The sequence below is a fragment of the Thermobia domestica genome, chromosome 3 (genome assembly GCF_964235325.1).
Source record: "Thermobia domestica chromosome 3, izTheDome1.hap1.1, whole genome shotgun sequence".
Classification (NCBI taxonomy): domain Eukaryota; kingdom Metazoa; phylum Arthropoda; class Insecta; order Zygentoma; family Lepismatidae; genus Thermobia; species Thermobia domestica.
Genome location: NC_137456.1, coordinates 47,988,721 through 48,002,798, shown reverse-complemented (window position 1 = coordinate 48,002,798; position 14,078 = coordinate 47,988,721). Strand labels below are relative to the sequence as shown.

At 32.6% G+C, this 14,078-nt stretch overlaps 1 protein-coding gene across 3 annotated transcripts in view; it reads left to right on the top strand.

Moving 5' to 3' along the window:
* The window catches only part of LOC145680371 (uncharacterized), a 109,807-nt gene extending 96,006 nt beyond the window's left edge, over positions 1-13,801 (top strand). Inside the window, exon 4 of one of the 3 annotated variants that reach the window (XM_081750795.1) lies at positions 13,037-13,801. In XM_081750795.1, coding sequence (XP_081606921.1) covers positions 13,037-13,688 — 652 coding nt within the window. In that variant the 3' untranslated portion in view covers positions 13,689-13,801. Of the gene's footprint in view, positions 1-1,292; positions 3,402-8,734; positions 10,865-13,036 lie in introns of those variants that run through there. The other 2 variants (XM_081750793.1, XM_081750794.1) reach the window with 2 other exon arrangements.
* The last annotated feature ends 277 nt before the right edge of the window (positions 13,802-14,078 follow it).

The following is a 14,078-nucleotide window of genomic DNA, read 5'->3' as shown; positions in this document are numbered from 1 at the left end:
CAAAGATATTCAATAAGAGATGAGGTGATGTAATGGCGCTGCCTATCACAAATTAATTTTTCATGGAGGAATGGGATTGGCCCTTCTTCCACCAAGCTCTTCAATTGCTTCCAAACCATGGGAAGCAGGAGTTACTTTTCAGGAATATTAGTGAAAAAGGTCACCCACCAAATGACACTCAAAGAATATTATTAAAAAAAAAAAAGATCCAGCCACGTGAAAATCCTTTTCTCATTCTCGTTCAGCTAATCCTTCTCCACTATCTTTTTTTATTATTATTATTATTATTATTGTTCATATAGAGAAATGTATTATCGTTGAATCACATACAAAGAGAAACATTCGTTGGATGCAAACAATAAAATTCATTGAAGAAAGAGCAGTACTACAAATATAGAGTAGATCCCTATAATACTATTAACAAATTCAGGTAGTATATATTTTAATTCAATTTTGATACACATGTTCTTGTATGTATTAAGTAACGTACAATAAAGAGATTCATATCTGGCAACACTTAAAAATTTCTGATATAGTCAATGCATTTTGTCAGATCATAGAACGTTAAGTAAAGTGATTAATTTGTGTGCATGCTAGAACTTTACAAGATACAGAAGACAATAAACAAATTCACCGTTAATTATTTGAACTTATTGTGAAGAACCTACTCCAATTGCGAGGTTATGGATTATACAGGAATTTGTAATTCTTTATAAACTATAGTCTCAAAATTCAAAATCCCATCTCAAGGAGAGAATAATATTAGTTTTTATAGGCGAGATATTTGTCTTTGGTTTTCCGAGAATTACGTTTTACTAGCTGTAAACACTCATTGTTGCCAGATCTTAATTCAGAACCTGTATAAGAAGAGAGGAGGTCCATTTCGGGATATTTATCCTCTCTGTTTTGTGAACCGGCATATCCACAATGTAGCATAGGTGTATGTGCATATGGAGGAAGTTTTTCCTACCAACTGCGAGAAACGTGCGGACATTTTCACCCCACGCCGCACCGAGAAAAATAACAGGATCCATATACGTTTGAATCTGGTGTAGATTTATCTGTTGTATAAAATTTAATGGCTTCTTTTTACCAAAAAAAAAAAAAAAAAAAAAAAAAAAAAAAAAAAAAAATGGTAGCTATAAAAAAGACACACACACATTATGTTATTATTATTAACGAATCAATCTTGTAATAATGTTTACTTTAAAATGCTTAAATTGTGCATTCTTTATTACATAGTTGTACTTAGGATGTAGACAGTTATAATTTATTTGTTCCTTGCATTTCAGATGCCTAAAGCAACAAAAACCTGACTCCTCAAACGGTGACAACATAGGACATATGTATGACTATGCTCGTGGTTCTTCAAACGACAAAGGATCAAATAACTATTTGGAGACCGAAAATAATGGGGCCGAGTATATGGATAAAGACCAGGAAATCAAGTATAGTCATTTCTTACAGCAAGAAAACTATGGGATTGACAGTTCTTCCCCGTACGGGAATATTCATCCGCAAGAAGCGAATAATCATAGTTTATTCAGTAGTGGTATGGGTTATATGGGTCACTCGACAGATGTAGTAGGAGCGGAAGGACCTCCTATGTTTGGCTGTGAGCAGTGTGGTAAATGTTTCCCGAATAGATACAAACTAAATCGTCATAAAAGAATTCATACAGGGGAAAGACCTTACGAATGTCAGTTATGCAGCCTAAAATTTACACGCAACGAGCATTTGAAGAGACACATTGTTGTGCATACTGGAGAACGACCCTATGCCTGTGACGTATGTAATAAAACTTTTGCGCGCAAAGCAAACTTAGCTGATCATAAACGAATTCATTCGGGAGAAAAGCCATTTGTTTGTACCATCTGTTCAAAATCTTTTGTCTATAAATACAGCCTCCAAGATCATTACAGGTTGCATACAGGGGAGCGACCTTACGTGTGTACTATATGTGGAAAAACATATACATACAGAAATGCCCTCCGAAGTCATGTAAAACTCCATATTGTTAATGAGATGCCTAAATGAGTAAAAAAAAGAAAAATCTTTATATGCTTAATATGTAATTGCTTGGTACTTGAGGCGGATATATTTGATGAACGTGGTTTGGGCTTAAATTCCCAGTGTAAGCTTTGAAACATTAGTATTGGGCCAAGTGCTGCAACCAGAAACTTGATTGAACTTCAAGAAATAGAATAACAATATTTTGACCTTCAGAATTTATATTTTATTGTGCTAATTTCTCTTGTATTAAACTCAACTATAACCCAACAAATGTTGCCTGCACTTTCGCAGCTAATTTTCCGATTTATGTCCATAAGATCATTTCTATCCATAAAAGTGTTACCTTGAGGTATAAGTGTATCTCGAAATTTTGTCAATATTAGCAGAACTTTCTTCACATTTGTAAGTCTTCGTCAGGTATTTCAATATTTCGCGATTGTCACTACGGATGACTTGTCCTTGAATTAACAGTAGTTGTTAGATACTAATGGCCCGTGTTTTATGACAATTTTTAATGACTTCATTTGAAACCTAGATGATTTAAGTAGCTATTTATTTGTGATTTTTTGTACACAGTACATCTTCATTAGCATGTTATATTTATTAACAAGAGTTTTCATTTCTCATATGACATTTATTACCAAAAAAAAAAAATAAGGGTGATAGGTCTATACAAGTTGCAAACAACTTAGAATATTTTATTCCAAAACGAAATTTGTTTATAGGAACTTGTCTGCTTTTGGTTTCCAGCATATATTATAGGCGTGCCTACGGAATAATAATTGCATATATTTATATCTAGATGATTGACAGGTTTTGTGAGTTTATTTTTCAACCTTATTCAAGCCTTGTTATACATATAACTTTATATATATATAGTTACATATAACAATATATATGTTATATGTGATGAGTTGATGGCGAAGATCAATTTCTCTGAAATGTTCATTATTTATTTGTAAACACAAACGAATATTCAATGTTAATAGTATTCAGAACATTTGTCTTCACACGAAGACTTGAAGAAGTATGTACGTTATATGATACCTCATATGAATGTTTGCAATTACTCTTTTTTTTAAAAAAATAAATATGGTTAAGTCCAGTAGTTGTTAATTATGCCTTAGAACTTTAAATTTATACCTTTGACGGAAATTATTTATGATCCAACAAAATATATCTGACATTCACTGTTTATTTATGTAAAATTTATAATGAAATATTTTATGCTTTTATTATTATTATTATTATTATTAAATTAAAAATGTATACGTAGTGTAACAACAAATTGTAAGTAATAAATAATAATAATAAAGATCTCATTGGTTGTTGTGTAAGTTTTGTAGACTTAGAAGTTTGATTTTCTGGTGAAGTAATTGACTTTTGTTTCTTTTTTGAAAAAAAGAATGTAAAAAAATATTTTTGAATTAAACATAAAGATATTTTTAACTTTGTATTTTATTTTCTTAACATAATATTTCAGCTCCTTATAATGCAAGTAATAGTTTTTTTTTTTTTTTGCTAAGTGTTTGTTTATCAGCTTTAACGTATTTTTACACTTTTCAATATATTACAAACATTAAACATTACTATAAATTTTTGATGTTTACAAAATACTGACCTATAATGTAACACAGCCAATGGTTTTTGAGAAGTTCACAGTTGTTGAATGATCCTTCAAGCTCCTTATTACAATAGGTACATTAATGAAAGACTTCCAGACTTAAGTATTGGAGGCCCTATATAACGGCTATGTCCGTTTTGTCTGTTTGTCAACAAGTATCAGGGCAAAAATGGTAAAGAGATAAAGAGAAAACATTTTCTAGAACCGATTCATCGTCTCAGCAATAGTGTCTATCTCATCCATTAACTTTCTATTCAAATCAGTAGTAGTAGAAATAAATCACACACAGTTTCACCGTTAATCGTCATAGAACAAAGACGGAAGTAGACAGCGACATACTTTTTTTTTTTTTTTTTTTCAATTGATTCAGTGTATCAAAGAAAGATACTACCTTCAACTGTATCTGTCCTAAAACTGGAAGTGCCTGAAACTTACTACTACTTCCGGCTTCTTCATAAAGCAAATTCAGAAATAAAGATAAAAGCGACTTTTTAGAATCAATTCGGTATTCCAACAATAGGTTCTCGTTAATTCTGTCCGTTATCCACTCTATTTACTCCGTTAATTCTGTAGTCAAGCCAGAAGTAGCAGAAATTAACTATTCCTAGCTTCAATGTTGATCGCCATAGAATAAAAACTGTAACACGATAGTGATAGTGGTTTAGGAATTGATTTTGCATCTCAGGGAAAGGTAATATCTTCACCCACATCTCTCTATAAAACCAGGAGAAATATACTTTTTCTATACTGTGTAAATTTTCATAGAGCAAAAACGCTAGGAGAGCGAGAAGCAGTTTTATGCAGCCGATTAAGCTTCTGAACAACATATTCTATTTCCGATTTTACTCCTCTGGTGTAACCGGAAGTTAAAGAAATCTGCGACCACTTCCGGTTTGAATATTAATGTTCATATAGCAAAAACGTCAAGACAACAAGAAATGGCTTTTTCATATGGTTTTAGCGTCTCAGGAATAAGTTCTTTCTCTGACCTTTGACTATGGTAGCACGGAAAAATGGCGGCGGTTACAAACCCGTTTCGCGATGATCAACGCGCTACAATTCAATCCTTGTCAGCTCAGTAAAATTCGCAGGAGAATGAGTGTAAAGAACTGTAAAAAAATTGGACATGAATGCTCCAGGAAGGTCGGATGTTATCGTTGGTGATGACCTCTAGCGAGAGTTGACACTGCTATACGCGAAAATCGGGGAAAAAGTGTACGTACGCTGGCTATTGAGTTCGCTGTTGCGTACGGTACAGTGCACACTATCGTGCGGAAGAGGCTCTTGTGTCGTGAAGCTTGTGTGTACAATAGATCTCGCGAATTCTTAGTGCAGATCCAAGGCATGCCTGTGTGGTTCCGTCTGCAGCATCTGTGTCGATATGCCGAAGATGGTGTGATAACTTTATTCTGTGCATTGTAGCAAGGACAAAACGTGGTGCTGCCATTTTAAATTCGGAAGCAAAGCAATAATCATGCAGTGCAGACATGTGTCATCGCAAAAGCGAAGAAAATGAAACTCAACCGTCTCAACATATTGCATATGGCCATTGGAACGAAACGTCCTGGGATGTTGACGTTTGGTGTCATGCAGCAAACATTTTGCAGAAGGCGCTAAGGAAGAAATGATGAGAAGTTCCTCTTTTAACCACTCTACAACTCTGACTTATCACCTCGCGACTTCCATTTGTTCGGGCCCTTTAAAAAGGTTCTAAAGAGGGAATTGTTTTACAGCAATGATTTAATGAAAAGTGCAGTGATGGAATGATTCAATGCACAGCTGAAATCCTTCTCGGATACAATTCGACCCCTGATGAAACTGAAATGCGTGTCTCATCCACTATGATGACTACTAACCCCAACATCTGTATAACCTTTGACCTTTAGGTATCGTGCTTTCTTCTGTACATGTGTTGAGCTTTCCATGTTAGCCTGTATTTTTGTTTTCTATCACGGATAGATTTCATGTGGACGCGCTTTGTACTACGACCAGTTTCTGTATTGAGTTCTATAGTTTGTAAGGCTACCGCAGTTTCAAAATGTGAGATGAAGGTCACTTTTCTATTTTTATTGCTAATTGTGTGTTAATATAGTACTATTTGTTGCTCTTTAGGGAATTGTTTTACAGCAATGATTTAATGAAAAGTGCAGTGATGGAATGATTCAATGCACAGCTGAAATCCTTCTCGGATACAATTCGACCCCTGATGAAACTGAAATGCGTGTCTCATCCACTATGGTGACTACTAACCCCAACATCTGTATAACCTTTGACCTTTAGGTATCGTGCTTTCTTCTGTACATGTGTTGAGCTTTCCATGTTAGCCTGTATTTTTGTTTTCTATCACGGATAGATTTCATGTGGACGCGCTTTGTACTACGACCAGTTTCTGTATTGAGTTCTATAGTTTGTAAGGCTACCGCAGTTTCAAAATGTGAGATGAAGGTCACTTTTCTATTTTTATTGCTAATTGTGTGTTAATATAGTACTATTTGTTGCTCTTTGAATTTGTAGTTGAAGAGGACATATTTTCGCATACTATGAAAATACTTTAATTTTTAATTAACATAATTCAGGATCGTCCTTGTTTAACACTTTGATAACGAAATTCCAGTAAGCTAGCCTATCTTATAAACCAGATATATCAATGGAAACACAAAGAAATTGTGTCCAACCTGTTCCAATTGCTGGTTAAAGAGAAAAATGCTCTGCAACAGGAAAGGAAACTGATAAATTTTCCATTTAGCAAGATCCAGCGAAGTGTAAACTTCTGAATCTGTAAAGAAATTTGCATTTTGTATAATTCCATCAGAAGGTATATGATAAGTCATACTTCGAAATAGTTATATTTCGAAAATAGTGCAGTTCATGTTTTGTCATCTTTCTGTTCGAAGAGGACCATAAGATAAACGTGTCCTAAATTGAAGTTTTAAAATGAATTGAGGTTATGTTAGCCTCTCTTATATTGGTTTCACTTACTAAAGTGATATAATGTTTCACTTTATTTGACCTGAATTCTTAATTGAAGATGTCTGATTAAGAATTAATGTTTAAAACGTATCCGTACAAGTTATATTCTGGCTCATTCTGTCCTAAATCAGGTAAGTTTCAAATATGTGATTATAGTAAGGCACAGTGAAAGTACTTCCACATATAAGGTACAGTGAAAATAATATGTTTCATTTATGAAATGAATCTGGAGAAAACTTCCTCATCAAGATTGATTTTTTAAACTAAAAGTAATTAGAATATTTTGTCTTCACTGTGGTGCAACAGACAATATTACATCCGTATAAGTTATATTCTGTATGTAAAATACATGTATTTCAATAGTCCTATCATTGGATAAAACATATGTGCATGTGAATATCTGTTTAATGAAGCTATATATACTAAGTTCTTGTATACGTGATACCCTAATCTAAATTCTGAATCAATTCGTTTACTTAAGTTTTCCGATTTTTATGTTTCTTCGCATTATCTTCATTCTGTGAACTCTTACAAGTACCTTTCACTGCACTGGTCTACCATTCTTATTAGCATACAAAGCATAACCCTGGGATGTAAGCCTTTTTACTAAGTTTGCACCCGCTTTTTTGAACTTTAATAAAATTTTTAATGGCCATGCAGAATATCTGAAATTCATATGTAGTGTCTGCAGAACACTATTACATAAAACAATAATTATTCTCAAAATTTTTCGTGTAATATATAAATTCGGGTACTCAACGATTATATCATAAATTGTGCACACCCAAGTTTCTGCCCTATAAGAAAAGGTTATTACGTTATTTAATAGCATTTTGTAGATACTATCTGACTCATTTTTTACACTTTTTACATTCTTCAGTTTTTAAAAACTTACTCAAACCATTTATATTGAATTTAAGCGAAGAGCCTTAAATTAAAATTTCGTTTCATTTTTCCGAGACTGTTATTATTCCCTACATGTTTTGGAATTATGTCGATCACTGAGCGAGGCAATAGCATAGAAATGAATAATTGAAAGCATACTTAGCTGACCTGACAAATTTGGCTGTCGGTCAAAGCTAAAAGACGAAATACATAAAATATTTCAAAAATCATCAGAAAATAGAAGCAATACGAGCCTGACGCTAAACTGTAATATTATCCTAGAGATATATTGTCGTCAAACCACTGGAGATAGGAATTAACTTCTATAGAGTATTGGTGACTTCCAAATGATTTTGCTCGAGGAACATTTTTTTTTTAAATAAAAGAAGCACTGACCCAACCATCGTGCAACTTCTCTTTTTCATAACGTTAACTAATTGTTCTGCCTGATATTCTATATATATATATATATATATATATATATATATATATATATATATATATATATATAACTGCGTTGATATAAGGAATGCATGACTGTTGAATCTCATATAAAAAGGTCTAAAACAAAGACCAATAGTTCCTCCCAGAAAGTCCATGGAAATATAATTGAGTTCTTTGTTGTACTATTAACAAAATTATATATATATATATATATATATATATATATATATATATAAATTCAGTTATATAATGTGTTCGTTTCCATATTAAGTAACGTGCAATGAACAAAGTCATACCCCTGTCCCTGGTAATACTTAAACGTTTCTATCGTAGATATTATAACTTGGTAGAGCGTAGAACAATAAGTAAAGTGACTAATTTGTATGCGCGACAGAACATCACAAGACATATATCTATCTATCTATCTATCTATCTATCTATCTATATATATATATATATATATATATATATATATATATATAGATAGATAGATAGATAGATATAGATAGATAGATAGATATAACGAACTCACTGTAAATATTAGAATTGTTCATAAAGAACCGACTCTAACTGCAAGGTTATCGATTATACTATAATTCGTAGTTCTCTCCTATAAACTCCATTTACACGTTTGTAAAACACATCTAAAAGAGAGAGAATAATACCAAAGAATGTTAGTTTGTAAGCGAATATTTGTCTTTCGTTTTCCGAAACTCATGTGAATTTAAAGTTTGCACTCCTCGTTATCATTTTACTTCGGACATATTAGTTTTAACTTATTTGTTCTTTGCATTTCAGATGCCTAAGGCAAGAAAGAGCTGATTCCTCTAACGGTGACAACGTAGAACATATGTATGACTATGCTCGTGATTCTTCAAACGACAGGAGATCAAATAGTTATCTGGAGACCGAAAATAATGGAGCCGAGTATATGGTGGACAAAGAACAGGAAATTAAGTATAGCCATTTCTTACAGGAACAAAATTATGGTTCTAACAGTTCTTCCCCGTACGGGAATATTCATCCACAAGAAGCGAATAATCATAGTGTATTCATTAGTGGTGGCGGTTATACCGGCCACTTGACACAAGTATTAGGAGTTGATATACCTCCTATGTTTGGCTGTGAACAGTGTGGTAAGTGTTTCCCGGATAGATACAAACTAAATCGTCATAAAAGAATTCATACAGGAGAAAGACCTTACGAATGTCAGATTTGTAACCTGAAATTTACACGCAACGAGCATTTGAAGAGACATATTATTGTGCATACTGGAGAGCGACCACATGCCTGTGACATATGTAAAAAAACCTTTGCGCGTAAAGAATATTTGGCTGATCATAAACGAATTCATTCGGGAGAGAAGCCATTTGTTTGTACTATTTGTTCAAAATCTTTTGTTTACAAATGCAGCCTCCAAGATCATTACAGGTTGCATACAGGAGAACGGCCTTATGTATGTACGATATGTGGAAAGACGTATACATGTAGAAATGCTCTCCGAAGCCACTCGAAACTCCATATTGTTAATGAGATGCCAAAGTGACTAAGAACATTTTTTTAATATACTTATTGTGTAATTGCTTGGTACTTGAGGCGGATATATTTGATGTACGTGGTTTGGGCCAGATTCCAAATGAGGTCTGAAAAATTTTAGTATTGACCAAATTGCTTCAACCCAAAAGCTTGATTGAACTTCACGGAATTGAATACTGATATTTTGACTTTCAGAACTTAAACTTTGTTGTGCTAATTTGGTATTATGTTAAACTCAAATATAACCCAACAAACGTTGCTGGACTTTGCAGCTAAGTTTTTGATTTGCGTCCATAAGATCATTTCCATTCGTAAAAATGTTACCTTGAGGTATAAGTGTATCTCCACGAAATTTTTTTTCAATATTAGCAGGTCTTACTTCATATTTGTAAGTCTTTGTCAGACATGTTGAATATTTCATGGTTGTTACTATGGATGACTTGTCTTCGAATTAGGAATAGTTTTAATATACTAATGATGACATGAGTGGTATCTTTCCTGTATCCATTTATGATCATTTGTAATGACTTCATTTGAAACCCAGATGATTTTAGCGAGCTATTTACTTGTGAAGTTTTGTATACAGTACATCTTGATTAGCTAAGCATGTAATATTTATTAATAAGGGTTTTCATTTCTCATATCATACTTATTAAGTAAATTAACGAGGATGGTAGGTCTTTTTGAGTTGGAAACAAGTAAAAATATTTTATTCGAAAAGAAAAAAAATATTGTCTAATTTTAATTTCCCAAAGTACACTACAAGAAAACTTACAGAATAATAATTCCATATATTTATATCTAGACGGTTGACAGGTTTTATTATTGTAGTTTTCAACCTTATTCAAGCCGTGTCACATACACAATTTCCAATATACATGTATATATTTACTTATATATGCTGAATTGATATCGAAGTTCAATTTCTCTGAAATGTTCATTATTTATTTGTAATCACAAATAAAGATTTAATGTTAATAATATTGAGAACATCTGTCTTCATGTGAAGATGTAATGATATATGAAAGGTAGCTATTTCTAAATTAACGTGCTTAAGTCCAACAGTTAATTATGTCTTATAATTTTGAGTTTATACCTCTGACAAGAATATTTATGATCCAACTTCATTTATCTGATATGTATTGGTTATTTATCTAAAATTATTAATGAAATATTTTATATGTTTTTATTATTATTAAATTAAACATGTATACGTATTATAACCACAAATAATGTTTGTAAGTAATAAATAATAATAATAATAATAATAAAGATCTCGTTGGTTGTTGTGTAAGTTTTGTACACATAGAAAATTGATTTTCTGGTGAAGTAATGAGTTTTTGTCTTTTTTTCGAAAAGAAAATTGTGAAAGGATATTTTTGAATTAAAATGAACATATTTTTAACTTTGTGTTTTATTTTCTATAACATAATATTTCAACTCCTTGTGATATAGGAAACAGTTTTTTTTTTCCTAAGTAATCATCAAACAACGTCTTTTTACAATTTTCAATTTATTGCAAACATTAAACATTACTATAAATTTGTGATATTTTCGAAATATTGTACTATAATATAACACAATCAATAGTCTTTGAGGAATTCATAGTTGTAGAATGATATTCAAGCTCATTCCTACAATAGGTACATTGCCGAAAGACTTTGAAACTGTGCTTTGCGTAAGTATAGTAGGTATTATAGAACAGCTATGTCCGTTTGTCTATGTGTCAACAAGTATCAGGGAAAAACAGTAAGAGATATAAAAAAGCTGTTTGTTATAATCGATTCAGCGCTTCAATAATAGGGTCTATCTCATTCGTTAATCTTCTTTTCAAACCAATAGTAGAAATTAACTATTAAAGCTGATCTTCATAACATTGGCGTTGATCGTCAGAAACAAAAACAAAATAAATAGAGACAAATGTGGTTTTTAATTGATTCAGCGTCCCAAAGTAAACGTGGGTGACGGTAATTTAATAGTGAGCTTTGATATAAAGTCTTTAGCCATGTGAAATTCCGATTCGTTTGCATCATTTTCATTCTGTGAACTCTTACAGCTATCTTTCGATGCATTGGGATGTTAAGGATTTTTGCTATTATTTAAGGACAGTGAAGGATATCTAGAATTCGTATCTAGTATCTGCAGAAAACTATTACGTAAACTAATAATTATTTTCAAGGTATTTTGTTTAGTGAATAAATTGGAGTACCCAGTAATTATGATATCATGAACTGCAAACCCAAGTTTCTGGTCCATAAGAAAAGGTTTGGAAAAGGTTTAGTTTATTTAATAGCATTTTGAAGATATTACCTGGCTCAATTCCTATATTTTTATATTCCTCATTTTCTTTAAGTTATTCAGTAACGTTTAAAGCAGTTGGATTGAGCTTAAGCGAAGGGTCTGAAACTAAAAATTTCCTTTCATTTTCCCTAGAAAACAGCAACTCCAATATTATTCCCCAGACGTTTTGGGACTAGTCGAACACTGAGTAAAGCAGTAGCGTGCAAATGATTAATCATCTCAATTTGTTTGTGATTTGTTGGTGGGTCCCTGATCGAGCTACCGTAATCCTACACCATGTCATCTGCTCGTGAACCTGTCTTTTTTTACGAGCTGCTTTACAAATTTGTACGAAACTTGGAAGAAGGTAATTGAAAACAAATTTAGCTGACCTGACAAATTGGGTTGGGCGGGTCAAAGCCAAAGGGCGAAATAGAAAAGTATTTCAAAACTCATCATAAAACAGAAACAACAATAAGAGATGTAACGCTACCCTAGAAATAGATTGTGCTCAAGCTATGGAAGGTAGGAGTTACTTCAGTAGTATAGTTGACCTCATGATGATTATGCTCGAACAACATGAAAAATAAAAGCGCTGACCTATCCATCATGCAACTTCTCTTTCTCATTATCATTCAGCTAATCGTTCTTCCTGCATTTTTCTTTTAGTTGTTCATATAAGAAATATACTACTGTTGAGACCCATATAGAAAAAAGAAATATTCGTTCGTAGGAAACAATGAAATTCCTCCCAGAAAGAATAATATTGAGCATATAGTTTAGTTCTTCATTGTACTATTAACATTATATATATAATAAATTCAAATTATGATACACGTATTTGTTACTGTATTGAGTAACATACAATAAAGAAAGTCATACATAGTAAGACTTAAATATTTCTAACGTGGATATTACAACTTGGTAGACCCTAGAACATTAAATAAAGTGATTAATTTGTGTGCCTCATAGAAGTTTTACAAAATACAGAAGAGAACAACACACGAACTCACTGCAACCATTTGAATTATTCGTGAAGAAACTACTTTAATTGAAAGATTATCGATTATATTGTAATTTGTAATTCTCCTCTATAAGCTCCATTTACACACTTTTAAAACACGTCTGAAAGAGAGAATAAAGCAAAAAAAAAAAAAAAAAAAAAAGTAAGCGAAATAATTGGCTTTAGTTTTCCGAAACTCATGTGAATTTGAAGTTTGCACTCTTCGTTACCATTTTACTTAGGATATATTGGTTTTAATTTATTTGTTCTTTGCATTTCAGATGTCTTAAGCAAGAAAGAACCGATTTCTCTAACGGTGACAACGTAGAACATATGTATGACTATGCTTGTGATTCTTCAAACGACAAGGGATCAAATAGTTATCTGAAGACCGAAAATAATGGAGCCGAGTATATGATGGACAAGGAACAGGAAATCAAGTATAGTCATTTCTTACAGGAAGAAAACTACAGGTCTAACAGTTCTTCCCCGTACGGGAATATTCATTTCCAAGAATCGAATAATCATAGTTTATTTGTTAGTGATGATAGTTATACGGGCCATTCCACACATGTAGCAGGAGTGGAAGTATCTCCCATGTTTAACTGTGAGCAGTGTGGTAAAAGTTTTCCAAATAAATTCAAGCTACATCATCATAAAAAAATTCATAGTGAGGAAAGACCTCACGAATGTCAGTTATGCGGCCTGAAATTTACACGCAAGGAACATTTGAAGAGACACATTTTTGTGCACACAGGAGAGCGACTCTATGCATGTAGTGTATGCAATAAAACTTTTGCACGTAAAGAATACGTAGTTGATCATAAAAGAATTCATACAGGGGAAAGGCCTTACAAATGTCAGATGTGTAACCAGAAATTTGCACGCAACAGTACTTTGAAGAAGCACATTCTTTTGCATACAGGAAAGTGACCGTATGCCTGTAAAGTATGTAATAAAACTTTTGCGCGCAGAGAAATCTTAGCTGATCATAAACGAATGCATTCGGGAGAGAAGCCATTTGTTTGGACCTTGTGTTCAAAATCTTTTGTCTACAAACACAACCTCCAAGATCATTCAAGCTTGCTTACAGAGGAACGGCCTTACTTGTGTGTGATATGTAAAAAGACGTTTGTATGCAGAAAAACTCTCCAAAAGCATACGAAACTGCATATTGTTAAAGAGGTATGAAAGTGAGAAAGAACATTTTTTAATATACTTAACGTGTACGTGCTTGGTACTTGAGGCAAATACATTTCATGCACGTGATTTGGTGCAGATTCCATTTGAGGTCTTAAACATTTTAGTATTCGCCCAATTACT